We start from the raw sequence: 21,409 nt of genomic DNA on the forward strand, positions 1-21,409 counted from the left end.
CCTGATCCTTTTCGGCAACGGTTGAGCCACCGATCACAGGTGTTCTTACCAACCCTTTCTGGCACTGGTCAGTATCTCTCCGGGTCAGATACCCACCCACAGAGGCACCCTTTAGCGGCAGTATGAGACTCACTGGGCGACAGCATTTTCAACGCTCTGAGCAAGTAAGACCAAGACAGGCCGCAGAGATGGATCGGTCAAACAAACTCTGGACATTCACCTGGGAGATCGCTCACACTGGAGTTCTCAACAGGCTGAAAAAATTGAACCGAACCGAACCCTGTGAGCTGAAGCCCGAACCTGGCCTGTCCTGAGATCATCAGATAAAATACTAAGCATGAGTCCAACCAAGCCTGACAGCCCCAAAAGCGCTAGGCGGCTTCTAATGTCTGGGACACAGCAGCTGTGTAGCAGCGAGAGTCACTTTCCACACTGTATTTCCCCGCCACATTTTTGGTCTGAACCCATTGTTGTCCAATCTTTTGGGCTCAGGTTGAGATTGAGTGCTCTTGCTCACATGGAAGACATTTCAGTTGGTTGTAATCTGCAACCTCACCACTAGATGCCACCAAATCCTACACACCACACAGATAAAGTGTATCATGTCCAACTTGTCTGAGGATGAAGGGAACATGACATGAACCCACTGACAACCCAGCTGAGGTTTCACTGAAATAAAACATCAACATCTCTGAATAATGACCACCTACCTAAATCAAATCCTAATCCAGCGCCTCAGAAGTATATTTTAGTCTACATCTGTGTCCATGACCTAAAGTCACGGCTGAGTGAGGTCGATGAACTTGGGATAAAAGCGTGTTAAGATATTCTGTGTGTTTAAGGTGGAGTCTGAAACAAAGCCAGACATATTTCCTCTGACCTGCGGGGGATTGGCAGGGAAATCGATTTTCACCACACTCCAGATAAAACTCCTGCTGCTCCTTTGTCCAGCAGGTGCAGTAAAAGTCCTGAATGACGGTAAGAGCTGGAAAAAGTCCCGGCATGGGGTTGTAAATGTGTGAGAGGATGTTGAGCAACAGATCAGGAGACGTCAGAGATCATAAACAACAGGAAACTCGCTCTGCATCTGGTTTTTACGTGATCATGAAGACTGAAAACTTTCTTCTTTAAGTAGACACTTCAGTTTACATTAGTGCTCTTAGTGATGACTTCTTATTGTGTTGCTGTCCTGGGTTCAGATCTGACAATAATCTCTTTCCTCGCCCACCATCCCAACCAAAGCAAACAGTACGAACAGTAACGACTCTCAGAGGTCGCAGCAGGGTCACTCTGATTCTGAGACCTGACTTTGTTCTTCAGATATGACCATTTTCATGTCAATAATTACCAGCAGGTAATTTAAGGTGAGGCAGAAAAGCCTAAAATAGAGTCCATCAATTTTCACCCATTCTTCCCGCAAAAGGCTTGTAGGATTCTTGGGCCGTCTTCATGCTCTGCTCTTTGAGCTCTATCCTCAGATGTTTAATGATGTTTAGGTCGGGGGACTGTGAGGGGCGTGGCCAAACCTTCAGCTTGCTCCTTTTGAGGTCGTCCATTGTGGATTTGGAGGTGTGTCGAGGATCATTGTCCTCTCTTCATCTTCAGCTTTTTTACAGATGCTGTGATGTTTGCTTTGATCGACCCGCCCCCGTGTCTGACAGTTGGACAGTTGTTCTTTTGCTCTTTGCATCTTAAAGTTTTATTCTACCTTCATCAGTCCACAGGACTTGTTTCCAAAAAGCATCAGGCTTGTTTCGATGTTCCTTTGCAAACTTCTGACGCTGAATGTTGTGGTGAGGACACAGGAAATGTTTTCTCCTGATGACTTTTCCTGCAGGTCTTTTGCAGTCAAACGGGGTTTTGATTTCCCTTTCCAACAATCCTGTGCTTTGATTGTTGATGACGCTTTGTTGAACTTTGGGTCAAAAATCTTACAGAGTTCAAACTTGCTGTTCTTTAATTTGCTTCAGCATTTCGTAGCCTAGCTTAGCACAAAAGATTGGAAGCAGCTGTCAGGCAAGTGTCGTCTCTGGAATGGACGAAATAGTCTTTCTAACAGGTCCAAAGCTTCCCATGAACTCTTTGTGTTTTGGGTTTTGAACTCTGTTATTAAATTAAATTAAATTAAATTAAATTAAATAAATGAAAAAAAAAATCATGGCTCCAGGTTGATGTACACCCTAAAAAACAATTTACTGGGTTAGTGGATAATGCTTAAAATGCAAAGTGCAGCTGAAACTATTAATCAGTTAATAAGAAATCTCATTGGCAACAAATTTCCTAATCATTTTTCATGCAAAAAATAATAATAATTTAAAAAAAAACATTAAAAAAACATATCCTCAAAGCGTTCTTGAGATATCGCGTTCACAAGAATGGGGCAGATTTATGTATTGATGTATGTACAGACAACCTGAACCCATATTGCCTTCAGTCACAGATGTTTCCGGCACAGAGGCATAACAACAAAAAAAACAAACAAGACAATCTCTCAGCTTTATGATTTTATTGCTTTGAAAGTTGGTGACATAGTGCACTGCATACAGATAGTGAGTGTGGGCCGCACACAGCACCAGGGGTACGCCCACGTCAGTCCGTGAGGTTCACAGTGGTGGGAAGCTACAGTAGGCACGTCTTCAAATAAATATATTTATATATTCATGTTCATATATGTCGAGAGTAAAGTGCTAACTTTCAGATGAACCTCCACAGCTGTGCCTCTGTGCGTTCACTCAGAGGGAAGTAGAAAAGATCCGTCAGTCAGGAGTTCGGAGGTGATGAGAGCGTTTCAGCTAAAAGCACCAAGTGTGGTGAAAACCAGCAGAATAATATTGTGTAGAAAACAACAAGGAGAGTCAACATCGTCTTCTTCTAGCTTCAATTAAAGAGTTTCACTCCAATATGAAAAGTGTAAAAGTGACGTCCACCCTCGGAGGATAATAAACTACACAGAGAGGTTTGTTGTGAAAGCAGGAGAGCTAAATTATATCTGACAAGAGGAAACAAACTCTTCATTTCAGTTCATTAGAAAACAAACGTGACGTCATGGGTGAAAATAAATTACTGGGGAAACGTTTCCCCGTTCTCCATTTAAGTTTTCAAAAAGGCTACAATAAATTACTATAAAACAAAACTGATAACACACCTGATGGTGATTAATGACACGCCCAGCCACACGCAGCTCGACATGCAGCTTCAACACAACAGTTCAGACACACAGATAACAAAGGGAGACTGGGAGCACTAAAGAGATGAGGGAATAAACGCTGAGCAGACATTTAAACGCAACACTTTTTCTTTCTTACTTTTCACACGTTTAAGTTAAAGATTTAAGACTTTTTTTTGCACTCAGCAGATACTTTTCTCTCAAATGTTTGTCCCAAATCTGTCAGTGAGCTCTTCTCCTTTTCCAACATCCACCTGACAGGTGTGTCTGATCAGCTGCTGATCACACAGCATCATTACCTCACAGGTGTGTCGGGATGGTCACGATTAAAGGACACTCCTTTAAGCAAACTTTTAAGTTTCGTGCAGCGACACTGTGCATCATGGATCTGATAAACTAGGGGACGAAATTAAATGTGATGTCTGCAGACTGTACGATGACAGCGCCGACTGAATCACAGGCTACGATGTACGATGCAACAGCTTTCCATGCTGCAGTGCTGCTGCACAGGTTATTACTTCTCATAACTGTGAAGCCCAACATAGAGGCTCACATTAATAATAGTAATACAATTATTATCACTGTAAAAATCTATTTAAAAAAAAAAAAAAAAAGTTGATAAAATGTCCAAAAAATATAAAAAATATCTGATAAACAAAATGTCTAAAAAAATTCCAAAAAAATGTCTGAACAAATGTTGATAAAATGTCTGAAAAACAAAAATATAAAAAAGGTTAATGAAATGTCAAATTATATTCTTAAATGGTCCAAATTTTTTTTTAAATGTCTGAAAAAAAAGTTAAAAAAAATGTTAGTCCAAAAAAGATCAAAAGTCACAAAAAATGTTGATGAAATGTCCAAAAAATATTATTTGAATGTCGAAAGAAATGTTTTTATTGTGTCCAAAAAAATGTCAAAAAAGTCCCAAAAATTTTGATAAAATGTCTGAAAATATTATATTGTCCAAAACAGTTAATAAAATGCCCAATATAATTAATAAAATTAAAACTGTGGATACAATATTCTAAAAATATGTTAATAAAATGTCCAAAACAAAAAGTTATTAAAAGGTCCAAAAATGTTAACATAATCTCAGGAAAAATGTTGATAAAATGTCAGAAAACTATTATTAAATGGTCCAAAAAATATTAATAAACTGTCGAAAAATATGTTGATAAATTATCCAAAAAATATTATTAAATTGTCTGAAAAAATGTCTAAAAAATGTTGATTAAATATCCATAAATATGTGTTAATAAAATGTCCTACAGTCCCACACATGTCTCTTAGCGTGTTTTGCCTCCATGTCGAGCTGCTATCTGTCTGTTTGTTTGGGTTTAGTGCCAGTGCGTCATTTCATGCTGCATTTCTATTGGTTGGTTAGTAGACGAAGGTGCTAACAGCAGTCGACCATCTTAAAGATATTGCCATGTTTCTTTCATGGTGGTCGTCTTTCGTCTGGGACAGCCTGAAGTCACACAGGGCTTCAATCTGAGACATTTGTGACAAAGGTTTGAGAGAAATTAATCTGTCGAGAGCATAAAAAAGTCTCAGATCTTAAACTTAAACTTGTAAAAACAAAAGTCTTGTGTTTAAATTTTTGTTCAGTTTAATCGCTGCACTTCATTTTCGCATTGTCGTCTCCAGTGGGTGTGAATACAATCAGATATGATTCTAAATTAAAGTTTTATGACTACGTTTACATTCACACTAATATTAGTCTGCATGTAAACGTAGTCAGGGACCACAGGTTGGATGTTTCTGGAGAGTGAAGGCTCAGCTTGGAGTCTTTGGTGATACAAACCCCTCCAATAGTGACCAGTTTACGCTTTAGCATTGACTGTGTTTGATACTCCGAACGTAGAAAAAGTTTTGAAAGTGTTGAACTCAGGAACTTCACCTGCAAGTCTCTGCGAACTAAAGCAGGAGAATGAATCAGAGAACGCTATATCTTCTGTACAGTATCCATTTAAACATCACAGACGTGAATTATCCATCCATCCATTTTCATCCGCTTATCCGAAGCCGGGTCGCAGGGGCAGCAGGCTTAGCAAGGTACTCCAGACGTCCCTCTCCTCAGCAACGCTTCCCAGCTCCTCCTGGAGGACCCCAAGGCGTTCCCAGACCAGATGAGATCTATAATCCCTCCAGTGTGTTCTGGGTCTGCCCCGAGGCCTCCACTCAATCAGACGTACCCAGAACACCTCTTACAGGAGGCGCCCAGGAGGATCCTGATCAGATGCCTGAACCACCTCACCTGTAGACTTCGGAGGAAACAAATTTCGGCCGCTTGTATCCGCGATCTCATCCTTTCGGTCACTACCCAGAGCTCATGACCATAGGTGAGGGTTGGGACGTAGATGGACCGGTAAGCCTAAAGCTTCGACTTCCAGCTCAGCTCCCTCTTCACCATGATGGTCCGGCGGAGTGCCCACATCACTGCAGACACTGCACCAAACCACCGATCCATCTCATGCTTCATTCTACCCTCACTCGTGAACAAGACCCTGAGATACTTGAACTCCCTCGGCCTCAGATTTGACGTGAATTACTCGATGTCTCTGTGTTGTTGTCTCATCGTTGTGCAAAAATTAGGCCTCAAAGAAGAGCCCCATGAGAAATGTAGTTTTGCATGGAATCCTCTCAGCCATGACCTCAAACACGATTTAACGTTAATATCAAAATGCTACATGTAGCCCCCTCAAATAAAGAAGCTGCCCGTGACCTGGTGCCTCCATCTTGATCCTGAGCAGTATCAGAGCAGCGGCCTCTGCTCCAGCGGCAGACTGTCCACCAGGCACTTGAGCTGCTCCTCGCCCAGCTTGATCTTGTCCTCCAGCTTGCGCTGCTCGATGATGAGGGCCGACTTCATCTTCACAAAGTGGCGGTAGTCGTCCAGGCTCTCCGCGTCCAGGTGGGCCTCCATGATGCTGGAAACCAGCCGCTCCCGACGGTCCAGGTTCTCCTTCAGCTCCTTGGCGTCCTCGTGCTGTTGCATCAGCAGCTTACGCTTCTCTGTCAGGGTCCGCTGATGGAGGATGAACATCAGGGATTAATCAGTGGACAGTTTTGTTATCTACACATCATCTGAACAGATTTAAGATGTTACCTTCTCCTCCGGCGACGCCTCGTCCTCCAGGGTGTTGAGAGCGTTCTCCACGCGGGCGAGCCGCCCCGACAACGACAGCAGCAGGCTCACCACCTTGTCCAGGTCGCCCACAAACATGCAGAACTTGTCGAGCTGGTTGGCCTGACAGAGGCGCTGCACGGTGGCCTCCACCTCCCGGCCCAGCGCCTCGTTGTCCTCCACGTCCTCCTGCAGGCTCTGCCGCGCCTCCCGCAGCACCTCCAGCTTCTTCGCCAGGCTGGAGATCAGCTCTTGCTGCAGAGCACGAAGAAAAGGAGTAAAACACATTCAGTACAGAGCATCAGAACGAAGAAGCATGTGTTATCCTGTCTGTGTCTCTGAGGGTGAGTTCTACCTTTTTACTGGCGAGGTCGACGTCCAGCTCGTCCTCAGAGTCCTGCTCCTCCAGCTGCTCCTGCATGTCCTTCATCTTGATGAGGAGCTCGGCTTTGGGAGCTGATGTGTTGTAGTAGGAGGAGCTGGGGACCAGGGAGGTGGTGGCTGATACGGACAGGTCCTCCTCCTCCCTCCTGACAAGGAAACACAGATAGTGATGTGTTTTAAAATCTACCTGCAACCAGCAGATGAAAACTGCCCACACCTTAATAAACTGTAATGAGACATCTGTCCACCAGAGGGCAGCATGACTGAAGCTGAAACAGGCTGTAAAACATCAGCTCTGTCATTCTGAGCTGTTGAACAAAAACATTTGGTTTCATTTGTAAATTTAATTCATTAATGTCCTTGACTGTGCATTTATTTATTGTCCGAAAAAATGTTAATAATGTGTCAGAAGAAAATGTTGATTAACTGTGCAAAAAGTGTTTGTTAAATGTCTGGAAAAAATGCTAATAAAATGCCCAAAAACAATATTACTAAAGTTTCTGGGAAAAATTGTGATAAAATGTCAGAAAAAAAATTACTAAAAAGTCTGAAAAAAGGTAAATATATATATATATATATATATATATATATATATTAATGATGTGTCAGAAAAATTACTTTTAAATTAAATTTAACAATTAAATTTAATTGTCTGAAAAATAGTAATAAAATGTCATCCAAAAATGTTAATAAAATGTCTGAAAAAAAATGTTAATACAATGTCCAAATAAACTGTAATAAACTGTCAGAAAAAATCATGATAAAATGTCCAAAAAATATTAATGAAGTGTCTGAAAAAAATCAATAAAATGTCTGAAAAATATTATTAATGTGTCAAAAAATATTTATAAAATGTCTGAAAAAAATGAAGTGTCCAAAAAATTTTTGAAAAAAAAGATAATAGAGTGTGCAAAAGAAATATTGATAAAGTGTCCAAAAATATTAATAAAGTGTCCCAAAAAATATCAATAAAATGTCTGAAAAAAATGTTAATACAATGTCCAAATAAAGTGTAATAAAGTGTCAGAAAAAATATGATAAAATGTCCAAAAAACATTAATTAAGTGTCTGAAAAAAAATCAATAAAATGCATTTAGAGAAATAGTAATAAAATGTCTGAAAGATATTAATAATGTGTCAACAAAATATATATAAAATGTCCGGGAAAAAAAATGAAAAACATGATGACGGAGTGTGCGAAAAATGTTTAAGTGTCTAAAATATATTAATAAAATATCTGAAAAACATTTAAACAAATGCAGTTTGTATTTTCTGATTAAGCAAATGTTATTTAGCGAGAGTTTAGCTTCAAACTGCTGCTGCACACCTGCACCTATAAACTGACCCACCTGTCCAGGCTCCTGGGGGAAGAGGTGGGCAGTCTGGAGCCAGACGAGGCCCTCCTGCGCTGAAGCGCCCCCTCCAGGATCTGCTCCTCCGTGGGGAAGAGTCCCTCCATCAGGTCCATGGTGGTCATCCTGCCGCTCTGGTCCAAGATGTCCACCAGCGTCTTGTCTTTCCCCATGATGTCTCTGGCCAGCTCCTCTCTCTTGGCGTCCTCCTCTGAGTGTCGAGCCTCGGATGAACTCGACTCAGGGACTGACTCCTGGAGCTGATCCTGAGCGGCCTGGCGGGTGTAGGCGCTGAACAGGGACGAGGCCGGGCGCTCCGAGGTGCTCAGGGAGGGGATGTTGGCCGGCGGCTGGAAGGCGCTGCAGGTGTCGCTGCTGCTCTGAAGCAGGTAGGTCCTGCCCTGTCGCTCCAGGCTGCTCTCAGCGTGGACGATCCTCACGGGGACTTTCCTCACCAGACTGCTGACATCCATCTCAGCTGAGGGCTTCAGATCATTGTCTGACCTGGACAGGAAACAGATTTCACAATTAAAGCCTGAAGTTAATCTTTTATAACTGATATCAGTCTCACTGAGGGGACTGAGGATGCATGGCATCAGCATCAGGTCACAGTGACCTTTGAACACCAAATTCTAATCAGTTCACTCTTGACTCAAGGTGGACGTTTGTGCCAAATTTGTGCCAAATCTGAAGAAATTCCCTTGAGATGTTCTTGACTTATCATGTTCACAAGAATGAGCTGGACACAAATTCACGGTAACCTTGACCTCTGACGACAAACCGTAACCGGTTTGTGCCAAATTTGAAGAGATTCCCTTGAGATATCACATTCATAAGAATAAGATAGACAAGGTCACACTGACCTTTGACCACCAAAACCTAATCTGTTTTACTTGGCTCAAAGTGGACGTTTGTGCCAAATCTAAAGAAATTCCCCCAAGGCCCTCTAGAGATATTGCATTGATGAGAATGAGACAGACAGGGTAACAATGACCTTGACCTTCAACTGCCAAATTGTATTAATTAAATTCTTGACTCAAGGTGGTTGTTTGTGCCAAATGTGAGGAAATTCCCTCAAGGCTGTCTTGAGCTATCGCATCCCTGACAAATTAAATGGACGCAAGGTCACAGTGACTTTTACTTTGACAACCAAACTGTAACCAGTTCATCATTAAGTCCAAGTTGACGTTTGTGCCACATTTAAAGAAATTCCTTCAAAGCCTTCATGACATATCACATTCATAAGAATGGGATAGACAAGGTCACACTGACCTTGACTTTTATCCACCAAATCCTAATTAGTTTTACTCAGCTCAAAATGGACATTTGTGCCAAATTTGAAAACATTCTTGACATTCAACAGTATTCTTGAAATATTGCATTCCCATTTTATCTCATTAGATAACTGTATGAAGTTTTGTCATAATTAGTGCATGAATTCTTGAGTTGTGGCCAAAAACATATTTTGTGAGGTCACACTGACCTTGACCTTTGACCACTACCTAATCAGTTTTACTCAGCTCAAAGTGGACATTTGTGCCAAATTCAAAATCATATTCTTGAAATATCGCATGTCCATTTTATCTCATTAGATAACTGTATGAAGTTTTGTCATAATTAATGCATGAATTCTTGAGTTGTAGCCAAAAACATATTTTGTGAGGTCACACTGACCTTGACCTTTGACCTTCAAACACAAAAGGCGTTCACAAGAATGAGACAGATCACCAAAACCTAATCAGTTCATCGTTGAGTCCAGGTGGACATTTGTGGTGAATTTGAAGAAATTCCCTCAAGGCCTTTTTGAGACATTGCATTAACAAGAAGGAGTCGAAAGCTAGGTCACAGTGACCTTGACCTTCGACTGCCAAAACCTCATCTGTTGGCTTAAAGTGGACGTTTGTGCCAAATTGGAAAACATCCCCTCAAGGTGTTCTTGAGATATCACATTCCTGAGAATGAGATGGATGTAGGGTCACAGTCACGTTTGACCACCATCTAAGCAGTTCATTGTTGAGTCCAAGTGGACGTTTGTGCCAAATTTGAAAGAAGCACCTTAAGTTGTGTTTTCACAAGAATGAGTCAGACAGACTGAAGATATGATGCCTCTGGTTGAGTCATAAAAAGATGCGTTCACTCAAAGTAAATCAGGTTTTGATAAAAACATTTTGTTGTCTCGACTTTACATCTAAACAAACATCCATCCTGAGAATGACTCAAAGACGCTGGAAACATTTTTAATAAACGTCAGAGCTGCAGTTTCTAATTACAGGACGGGTCGTACAGTAGAGCAGCGATGGAAAACAAAGCAGCCATGTGGCTTCAGCTAAATTACAGCCTCCAGTCTGATTCGCCTCGGGCTGCGGAGGAACTGTACGACAGGCACAATCAGACTGTGATCATCCTCTGTGTGGACACATGTTACTCTACAGGCTTCTTCATCATCTTCCTCCTCTTCAGTTAACTCCTTTTAGTGCTGTTTGAGTTCAGTCCCATCACACGTGTTATTTACAGAATGAGAATGAACCTGTTATTGTTTTATTTATTGCCTGACTCCATTTGTTTACCCTAAGCCTCCCCTGCTGGAACAGAAAGACTTTATGTAACGAGGGTCCTCGAGGAGACCTAAGCTGCTTACCTGAGCGTCGACTCATCCTGCACGATCACCACCGGCGGCTTGTCGGTCAGTCTCAGCGGTGCAAACTGTGGCGAGGGAGACCGCGCTCCATCTGTGGGTAGAGTCAGAGATGGTGTCAAGGAGGGCAGCTGTTCCCTCTCCACCTTGCCGTCTACACCTCCTCTGCTCATATCTGCTGTGGACGTCCCGCCGAGGTGAGGGGAGCTGGCCGGGGCGGGGCCGGCGGAGGAGTTCTGGGCAGCGGCGTGGTGCTGGGTGTCAGAGCTGCAGCTGGACAGAGGCTGGTGCGCTGCCTGGGCGCCAGCGAGGAATTCCTGGGAGGAGGATGTGGTTTCTGGGCCTAAATGGGGCCTGGGCGGCGGCGGCAGGAGGCCCTGGGTTTGTGGAGGCTGGGAGCCGGGGTTGGGGCTGAGGCTGCGAGGGCCTGAGGAGTGTGTAGTGTGGGAGGGATTGGCAGCGTCTGGTTTGGGCCTGTGGTCAGCGAGGCCTGGGACCAGGCCCTCGTTTCTGGGGACTGACGGGGCCGGCTGTGGGCTGTGGTCGGGCTGGTAGCGCGGCCTGCTCTCTGTTTTTCCTCTGGAGGTCAAAGCAAAGACAAACGACATCAGTACCTGAGGGGAAAGACTCATTTTATCTTCTGTACAAACAATTCCAACAACTAGAAGAAGAAGTTTGTGCTTTTTCCTTCTTTCAACACATCTTTCAAAGACGTTCAGTATACTGACATCTCTGGAAATGTTTTAAAGTAAAGTCTGTTGACACTCGGGCACTCGTGGATGCGTTCCATGCGTACTGTGTGTTTTTCAGTGGTACTGGTTAGAAATTGGGCATCGACTCAAACTCTGTCAAGACAGCATGAATTACCAGTAGTTTCCTGGCTGGTTAAACCACAGCTCTGTGTAGAAAACAAGGCCGTGACTCCAGTGGTAGTAGTGTGGACTCTAGGTGTAAGCACATGGGCGGATCATAAGACAATGGGCCCCTGGGCACAGACATGCAAAAGGCCCCACCACCTCTCCTACACAGGAGCAAGACACGCAGACTGTGTGCTGGTTTTGTGTCCCTTTGTTCTCATTTGTTTCTCTTTGTGGTCATTTTCAGTCTCGTCCTGGTCAGCGGGGGCCCCCCGACACTTTAGGCCCCTGGTAGGCCTGTTCAGTAATCCATGCATGTGTAAACGTAGCATCAGTGAGCTGTTTTAAAACAATGTGTGGTCGAAGCCTCGGAGGCTTTAGAGGGGTGTTACCTGCTCACAGTGAGTGTGTGTTACAGTTCAGGAAACCTGAGCCACGAGTGTGAAAACCAAACACAGAGGTCAGGTAACACCTGAGCAGAGACAGAGACGGGGCGGATCTGACTTTATCTAAAAATATGTTTTTATTACACCAATATTTGCCTTATTATCATGTATACTCCACCCGCTGAAAACTGGATATCGTCAGGTTTGCTGACACTCGTGGTCGAACGTCGTATTTCCTGACAGGTGTTATGTCACACAAAGAAACACGTCAACAAAGGAGCAAACCCTGTGGATTCATTTCACCGTTTAGCCAAGGAAGCGATCGTGTACGCAACAGATAAGTGTTCGTTTCCAAAAGCAGCTCAAGCATCAAATGATACAATCTCCACCCGCTGTAAATCACCTGTAAGTGCGCAGCCACTTTTGTAAATGTAGGTGTAGTTGACGACAGGAGTCCAGAGTCGCCTCAACGTGAGCTGCGACAGCTGGAGATAAAGTTGGGAGAAGAGCTAGTGTGACGGAAAATGATAGTTTCCTTTCAGCTCGGGAAACTGAGACGTGTTCTGTCTCCGTCCTGAAATCTCACCACTCACATACATTTCACATTTATATGAAACTTTGTGTGCTTTTCTTCTTGGTGGATGTTCCAGAGACGGACAGGAAGTGCAGTGATCAGCACTCATCCTGCTGCTATTGAGCTCGTTGGATATATATATATATATATATATATATATATAATCTCACCTGTAAGTGCTCTGCTGGCTGTGAGGGTCTCTCCATGCTGAAGGAATGTTCTGCAAGAGAAAGGTAAAGGGCTTCTTAGCCTCATACTGCAAATCCAGTTATGAGCTCCTAGACTAAAACATCCATCATTACTAAGCATCTCATGTTAGTAGAACAGACTCAGTTGGTCATCTGCCTCTTTAAATCTTTGAACTCTGCAACAGAAATGATCCGCCAGTGCTACATCTGTATTTTTGCTTATTGTGATGTCACTTCCTGGAGTATCTTAAAAAGCTTCACATCCCTACAATCTGTACAACCTGAGCTAAAAGGTTATGTCGTCAATAAACCATAACAAGTGATAAATGTATTTAAATTGCGTCATTAAAAAAAAACAAAAATCGGACATGTTTTTTCCCCTTGGGTTTTGGCAACAAAAGCATGTGTTGGTCCGCCCGCCCCACTCGGACTTTCGCCACCTTAACTTTCGTCCTTGTCTGGCTGCATTTCCCCCTGACACCGCCAGGCACTGTTAAACTATAACGGCAACCGGCTGCGTATCATGCTGACGTTAAAGAACACCTTTTTTCATTGGTTTCTGACGCCCTAAGTCACTGCCCAAGCACTGGATTTGAACGACTTCGGAGTGGGGCCGTGGTCAAAAATACCATGTTTGCACGACGATGTTTGTAAGGGAAGATAACGTAAGGAAACTTTCTGCTGCAAGAAGAATGAATGCTCTAGCAATTATGATCTTTATTCTAGAGCTATTTAAACGGGATCATGCAAACGATCTCTTAAAGGGTTAAAAAAAGAAGCTCCTGTGTATCATTCAGTCTGAGTTAATCACCTGTGTATAGAAGTCCGCAGAGGGGGAAGATCGGGACCTCTCATGGATGCACACAGCCTTCTCCTCGGCATCTGCGTCCAAGATGTTCTCTGCTGAATGATACCTCCCTTGCGTCTTGGCCTCTGATGACTTCTTCTGTTTGTTCCACGTGGCCTGGTACTCAGCGAAGGTCCCAAGCCTCTGCTGCTCTAGTAGGACCTGCTTATGTCCAGGACTGAGGTGTTTGGGGTCTGCAGAGGGGTGAACTTCCTCTGGCTCTCCAGAGGGAGTTCTCTCTTTGGGTTTCTCACCAAGGTCTGCGTTCAAGTTTGTACCCTGACTGGACTTCAGCACAGGCCTGGAAAATGCCGGTTTGGCCTCAAAGAACTTTCTGCGCTCTCCGAAAGACCCGGTCTGAGGTTCTCCCTCCACTCCCACTTTGTCTATCTTGTCAGGCTCTGAGAAGGAGTGCATCCTTTTGGCCAGGGGGAAGCGCTTACGTCCTCTGATGCGTCCATTGGAGGTTTTAACTACCGGCACCTCTGGTCCAAGAGGCTCAAGGTCTCGTCTCTGGAAGGAGGTGGCCTGAAGGACCCTTGCCTGCGCCTCTTTGAGGTGGTCCTTGTAGGTGCTGGAGAAAGAGACACCAGAGCAAGTTTTTGTAGATCTCCACTCCTCTGCCTCCTCGTCCTCGGCTTCGCATGTCAGGGTTGCAGCGCTGCGGCTCTTTTGCAGCTGGGCTCGCTTCTGCTGGATCTCATTGCGGAGAGTGGTGGCGTAACGGTCACTGCGGCGGTTAGATTTTCCCCCGCTGGCGGCCATGGTGTCACCGGCATCCTGGGTGGTCATAGCTGCTGGTTGCCTCACAGCCAGACTTCTACTCTCCTGGGCCAGGGAGTGGAGAAGTGGGGTTTTCAGACGGGATATTCGGTGATCATCTTGTGGCACCCATGGGTCTTGGTGCCTTATGGCCTTATGATCATTACTCTGATGTGTTGGGAAGTGACTTTTTAGGTCATTAGCGTGTCCTTCACCTCTCTTTGCAGCATCTTCCAGGCCTCGAACACAAACTTCAGAGGTTTGGTGGTCATAATGTAGACCATTCCCCAGCTGGGAATGGCCACTGCGCTCCTTATCTTCACTATAAGGCAGCTGGGACTGAGGTAGAGAGTATTTTGCCTTCACGTTTGTCTTAAGGGAACTTGGGAAGCCTGGTTCATTGCTGTTTACCCAGTGAGGTTTCTGTGTGTCCCCCCTCAGACCCTCTGCTTTGCCCTGCCTGGCCTGGAGGTCAGCAGTCTGAACCGTATGCTTCCCTGCCAAAGCGTAGTATCTGTTGTGCCCTCCATTCTCCAGATTCGCAGCAGAGCTTGCAACAGATGCTGTAGAGTGCCGGACCTGTTTGCGGCCGAAGCCGTTTGTGGGCAGATCCTGGAGGCTGCGGTAGTAGCTTCCTACACTCTGAATCTTGGTTGGAGGAGCTGTCCTGGTCTGCAGGTATAGGGGGCTTTCGTCACTGTACTGCCTCTGGTGGGCAGGTAGTTTGGTGTAATGAGGCTGTCTGACATCATTGCTGGACAAGGAGAAGAGTTTGTTGGGGTGCAGCTGGTTGTGGTTGTGGTCAGCTGCCATGTTGGGATGGAGGAAGTCTTTGGTGGGCAGGGGGTTGAAGCTACGTCTGGCCTCTGAGGTTTTCTCCTGATGAGATCTGAGGCCATTCTGGTTATTTTCTGTAAGCTTTTCAACTGACCTGCCATGGCTCTTTGCTGGACCACCAGGCCCTTCAGAGTAAGGGAACACCTTTGTGGCAGCAAAGCTGTCACTGCGCAGGGGAGGGGGTGGGGGAGGAGGAGACTGGGACTTCTTCTTCTCTGGTACCTGCCACACTGGGCTGATACTGGGCCTCCCTGCGACGGAGACCCGAGAGGCAGGTTGCTCATCCCAGCTCCCGTTCCCCAGCGCCGGCTGCAGGTACCTGGGCCTCTCTGCCTGCTGAGGCCCTTCACTCTGGGGGCCCTTGAAGAAAATGTTTTCAGCGCTGGTTCCCTTCCTATCAGATGCGCTGAGGTCATGACCAGGAGGGCTGGTGCTGGTGAAACAGCTGAACCCAGAGTCTCTTTTGCCTCCTGGTCCACAGTGTGGCTCGGCACTGCTGACGTATTTGGTCGGGGAGAGATGACCTGGTGAGAAGGGATGCGAGGGACGCTCCAGTCTCTCCATGTTGTTCGCTGAGGTGAACTGGCTGGTTAGCTGACGCTGGGTGCTCTGGTCCCCTTGATTTGATGAGTCTTTGGGCCTGGTGTGTAACATCAGAAGAAAAAGTTGACTTTGATAGATTGAATTAAGTCACAAAGCTACCTTTATTACTTTACACTTGAGACCACCAAATTCAAATCAGTTCATCTTTGACTCAAAGTGGACGTTTGTGCCAAATTTGAGGAAAGTCCCTCAATGAGTTTTTGAGATATTGTGCACACAAGAATGAGACTGATGCAAGGTTATGGGAACAATTACATTTGGCCACCAAAATCTAATCAGTTCATTGAGTCCAGGTGGACTTTCGTGCCAACTATGAAAAAATTCCCTCAAGGTGATTTTGAGAAATTGCAGTAACAAGAATGGGAAAAACAGATGGACAACCTAAAAACATAATGCTGCCAGCCACGGCTGTCGCTAACGTGGAGGCATGTCAATATTTTCTGCCCCAGGAGAAGCACAAAGAGAACCTAGAAAGCTCACCTCGCTTCATGCTTTGGCTGCCAGACTGGTGCTGGGGCGGCCTCTCGCCTGGTGCGCTCGGACTCCTCTTCTGTCAGCTTGGAGGAGTGCCAGGAATGTGGCCGTGAGCCTGGATCATTCTTTCTGCAAAGCAGAGAGGCAAACAAGCACTTTACACAGGGGAGTATTTCATATTTCGGAGTGCAATGGTTAAACTTTTTTTCAGGCATTTGGCACCCTCATCATTTTCCTCCAGGAGCCCACTGTGCACTCTATCACTCAGGGATGAGGTGTTCCCCCCTTTGATGGCACATGATGCCCGAAATCTAAGTCCAGCAGCAAAGTTGCTGCACTTGTTATTGCTCCTCTAATATCAGTTCAGACTGGGAAGGTAGGAGCATGGGTTGCCTGGTACTGCAGCAGTGTTCTTATCTATTTAATGACCTGTGTGATTGATTGATTGAAACATTTGTGAGCATCCTGACGACACAAAAGGAGGCCTTTAGCCCACACAAGAGAAATCACCACAGCAGAGGATGGTATATTTGCAATGTCTGTCAACGCTTGTCATGTCTGTTTACATAAACACCACTGACGACTATGTCATGGTCTGGAAGGGTTGTCCCATTTCATAGAGGAAGATTTAAACCACTACCCCTTGTGACTCTGTTCCAAGGAGAAAGGTTGCACTCGAAAATGAGGGGTAGGGGTAAAAAAAATAGAAATGGGATTGAGCTCAAATGTTCCAACAAACAAAAGCCCCGTTTCCACCAAACCCTTTCAGTCCAGTCCCTTTGGAACCAGCAGTAAGCCTTCAGACATGGTACCTAGACCCTCGGTCTGTTCAGACAGTCCTCTTAAATGTGGGCGGGGTTGTTGTCACTCACTGCTCCGTCCAGCACTCGCTGTATTTCCTCATCAGCGGTGACACAGATGGAAGTCTGCACCTGGTTTATCGTCCACAGAACGAGGCTGCACGCCCACATTTTCAGAACAAAACAGAACAGGCTGCAGTGAGAGTCTGGCATATGGAGAGAGACTTTCTGAAGGGTTACGTTTGGTTCCAGAGGTACTATACCGAAAGTGTTTGGTGGAAACGGGGCTTTTTTAGAACCCTAGAAAGCTAAACTGATAACGTTACTATACTACGCGCTCTACTTAAACCAAATGAGCACATACCCTTTGAAGCGGTTTTTCCTGGAGAGCATGTTGGAAGAGAAAAGAATTATTCACACAACATATTCAACAGATTAAACCAGAGATATTGTCTACTTCATGACATGTACATACGACAGACCAACTGATAGCTATGAGGAGGCTGAACGTCACTGGGCTGGGTACAACTTAAGGACTAGCACCACACAAAATACAAAGGAAGGAGCAGAGAACACAACGTACACACACGACGACCAAACTACCATCAAACACAATGGCTGGCCGATGGTACCTCATAGAGCTTCGCAAAATCTTGGTGAGAAAGCTCCTCGCCACGTGAACCTCGGTTTCTGACGGCATTGTGCGTGGTGACACAACATCAACCATCTTAGCTCTGGTAGGCAGCGAGTGAAGGAAGCAGGAAAGGAGACAAAGAATATTATCAAATACAGTCTTTCTTCTTTCTGAAGCAGAACTAGGTGAGACGAACCACCGCTCTACGCTGCGTCACAGTTGGACTAATGATGTCTGAGATTTCATGTAATTACAGCTGCCTGTGCCCAAGGAAACATCACACGACCCTCTCTTATTGTGGAGGGCTTGGACAACAGGAGCAGGGGACAGATCTGTCACAGCCATATGGCCCAGACGGAGATTAGCTGCTTAGCTTTTAGAAAACTTAGACGGATGTGATTCACAGGTCGCCCCCTGACCACCCTGACCTCCCTTTAGATTCAAGTTTTACTGTGCCGCTAACAAGGACAGAATATGCTCTGACATTTGTGGAGGTTGTTTCCCAAGTTCAAACGTCAGAGCGATGTGAAATATCACATCCCGATGAGACTTCAGTGGCGATGACTGAAACCTTAACCCTGCCAGGTCACGATGGAGACGCTGCATTCTTTCAGCGAAGGAATGCAGGGAGGGATACCTTCGCTTCAAGTGGGACATCTATGTCAGCCATCTCATCCCAGGAGTCTGAGAGTCTCCCTGCAGTGGAATAAAGAGAGTGTGGCGCCTTCTTTCGAACAATACTTCATCTCTGATTTCTTACTGACGCTGGATTGTTGCGTATTATCCCTCCAGGGACACAAGAGGTGACTCATCCTGTCAATGTGTTGTTTTACTCTTAGTGTGGATAATTACAAGAAGCAATGGGAAAGAAAGGAAAGAAAGGAAAGGTCAAAGTCTTCCAATACAACCAGTGTTTGCTGAGGAATTTTCTCTTGAGATTAATAATCCATTTAAATCTGACTAAATATTTATTCAGGACCGGAATTAATTGGACGTGTAACCTCTCAGCACACGGTTTAGTAAACACAAGATAACTGCAAACAACCGAGCAAGAGGTGACACATGCAAACTAAGACCACTAAATGGCTTCACAAGGTGTCCAGAAGGAAGAGAAAACAATAGGAGCAAAGTGGTTGTATGAATCCGCCCAGTTTCAACATTAGAGTCACCAATTCAGTATCTGACCAAATGTCTCCCCTTCTGTTCCTGAGATATGACGTTAAAACATGATGTCACAGTCAAGATGACCTTTGACCTTTTGACCTTCATTATTTTATCCTGTTAGACATTTGTGTCAAGTTTCGTCATAATTAGCCAATGAATTCTTGAGTTATGGCCAACATGTTTGTGAGGTCACACTGACCTTTGACCACCAATTTCTAATCAGTTCATTCTTGACTCAAAGTGATCGTTTGTGCCAAATTTAAAGACATTCAAAAACAGTACAAAAGATATGCACATCCTAATGTTCAGTGGAAAGGGTGCTGAGCAAAGAAACGTTTGTCAAAGTAGAAACAAATAAGGCTGTGTGGACTTATTTCTACTTTTTAAACTTCAAAAAAATTCACAAAAGCTGTTTACAAGAATAAGACAGATGCAAGGTCACAGTGACCTTGACCTTTGACCAGCAGAATCTTATCAGCTCATTGTTAAGTCCAAGTGGACATTTGTGCCAAATCTGAATATGGAAATGTGACGGTTGGGGACACAGTGACCTTTGACCCCTTAATTGTATTCAGTTAATGCTTCAGTCGAAGTGGATGTTGGTGACAAATTTGTGGAAACTCCCTTAAGGCCTTCTTAAGATATCGCATTCATGAGAATGAGACGAACACAAGGTTGCAGAAACCTTTAACCTAATACCACCAAATTTTAATTAATTCATTGTTAAGTCCAAGTGGACATTTGTGCCAAATTTAAAGACATTCAAAAACAGTACAAAAGACACGCACATCCTAACGTCCAATGGAAAGGGTGCTGAGCAAAGAAACGTTTGTCGAAGTAGAAACAAATAAGGCTGTGTGGACTTATTTCTACTTTTTAAACTTTAAAAAAAAATTCACAAAAGCTGTTTACAAGAATAAGACAGATGCAAGGTCACAGTGACCTTGACCTTTGACCACCAGAATCTTATCAGTTCATCGTTAAGTCCAAGTGGACATTTCTGTCAAATCTGAATATGGAAATGCGACGGTTGGGGTCACAGTGACCTTTGACCCCTTAATTGTATTCAGTTAATGCTTCACTCAAAGTGGACGTTGGTGACAAATTTGTGGAAACTCCTTTAAGGCCTTTTTGGATAAAAATAATCACTTAAAAACCAAAGGCTTCTAAAGTCTGAGTCTCTAGTCGAGAGCAGAGGTTTGTTTTTCCATCTCCAGCTGACTGAGCACGTTTTTACAACTAGCATCAGTTTTCTAAACCAAAGCAGAGAATCTACACATCTCTTCTTCTTCTTCTGTTTATTCCACACAAACCAAAGTGTTCCTCTGACTTCAACCCCCCCCCAACCCCCCCCCTCTGCTCCATGTGACGCACAGTGTTGCCTCAAAACCAACTGCTGCACAATGGAAATGCAAATGTCACTGTTTCTAAAGCGCAGAGGGCCTATTGTCAGGGGACACAGCTGCTCTGTCACACATATTCCACCGCTCACTGCCTGGATATACGAGCCCGACCGAGGCCGAGGTCATTCAGGAAGAAAACACACAACATGAAACTGAAACACAGCTGACCCACTTGGCCACAAGTACGTCTGTCATCAGGAGGATCTGAACACTTTGTCTTTAAATCTGAACTTCACCAACAGTGATTTTTGCTCTGCACTCCACGAACACACAGGAGAGATTACATCAGCTGTGTCACACAATATTAACGTGCTTCACCTCAACTGTGGCTATCTTTTGGTAGCTTGAGGCTGTTTTCCAGCTGCTTTCATGGCACCAAATGTGGGTGGTTTTTTTAGGACCCACTGGCTGCATTTACAGAGTTTTTTAGGCACTAGACCTGAGCGGTTTTAAGGAACCCCTCGTTTTTCCAGCTGCTTTTTAGGCCCCAAGTGTGGGTGTTTTTTGTGGGCGCAGTAGCTGTTTTTCCAGCAGCTCTTTAGGCCCCAAACATGGGTGTTTCCTAACAAGCTGTGGGTGTTTTTCCAGTGGATGTTTAGAAACTAAATAAGGTGTTTTATAGGGACACTTTCCTGTTTTTCCAGCAGCTCTTTAGGCCCCAAATGTGGGTGTTTCCTAACAAGCTGTGGGTGTTTTTCCAGCGGATGTTTAGGAACTAAATAAGGTGTTTTATAGGGACACATTCCAGTTTTTCCAGCGGATTTTTGGGCTCCAGTCATGGGTGTTTTTAGCAACTCGTGGCTGTTTTTCCAGCAGCTTTTATGGCCCCAAACATAGATGTTTTCTAATTACCCGTACCTGTTTTTGCAGCAGCTTTTTAGGCACCAAATGTGGGTGTTTCCTAACAACCTGTGAGTATTTTTCGAGCAGCTTTTGACAAAGTAAAGAAGGTGTCTTCTATGGCACCAAATGTGAATGTTTCTATAGGGACCCATTGCTGTTTTTTCAGCAGCTTGTCAGGCCCCAAACATGGATGTTTTCTAATGATCCATACCTGTTTTTGCAGCAGCTTTAAAGGCTCCAAACATGTTTCCGAACAAGCTGTGGGTGTTTTTCCAGCGGATGTTTAGAAACTAAATAAGGTGTTTTATAGGGACACATTCCAGTTTTTCCAGTGGATTTTTAGCCTCCAAACATGGGTGTTTTTAGCAACTCA

At 44.5% G+C, this 21,409-nt stretch overlaps 1 protein-coding gene across 1 annotated transcript in view; it reads right to left on the reverse strand.

The window, feature by feature from the left end:
- Nucleotides 1-2,502: 2,502 nt before the first annotated feature.
- The window catches only part of LOC126402713 (protein Shroom2-like), a 29,750-nt gene continuing 10,843 nt past the window's right edge, over nucleotides 2,503-21,409 (reverse strand). The window contains exons 4-11 of the mRNA XM_050064907.1: nucleotides 16,199-16,321; nucleotides 13,481-15,755; nucleotides 12,652-12,701; nucleotides 10,668-11,243; nucleotides 8,027-8,533; nucleotides 6,649-6,823; nucleotides 6,276-6,548; nucleotides 2,503-6,194 (exon numbers count right to left, since the gene is read on the reverse strand). Coding sequence (XP_049920864.1) covers nucleotides 5,922-6,194; nucleotides 6,276-6,548; nucleotides 6,649-6,823; nucleotides 8,027-8,533; nucleotides 10,668-11,243; nucleotides 12,652-12,701; nucleotides 13,481-15,755; nucleotides 16,199-16,321 — 4,252 coding nt within the window. The 3' untranslated portion in view covers nucleotides 2,503-5,921. The remainder of the gene's footprint in view (nucleotides 6,195-6,275; nucleotides 6,549-6,648; nucleotides 6,824-8,026; nucleotides 8,534-10,667; nucleotides 11,244-12,651; nucleotides 12,702-13,480; nucleotides 15,756-16,198; nucleotides 16,322-21,409) is intronic.

Source organism: Epinephelus moara, chromosome 16, assembly GCF_006386435.1.
Source record: "Epinephelus moara isolate mb chromosome 16, YSFRI_EMoa_1.0, whole genome shotgun sequence".
In the NCBI taxonomy this organism is placed as follows: Eukaryota; Metazoa; Chordata; class Actinopteri; order Perciformes; family Serranidae; genus Epinephelus; species Epinephelus moara.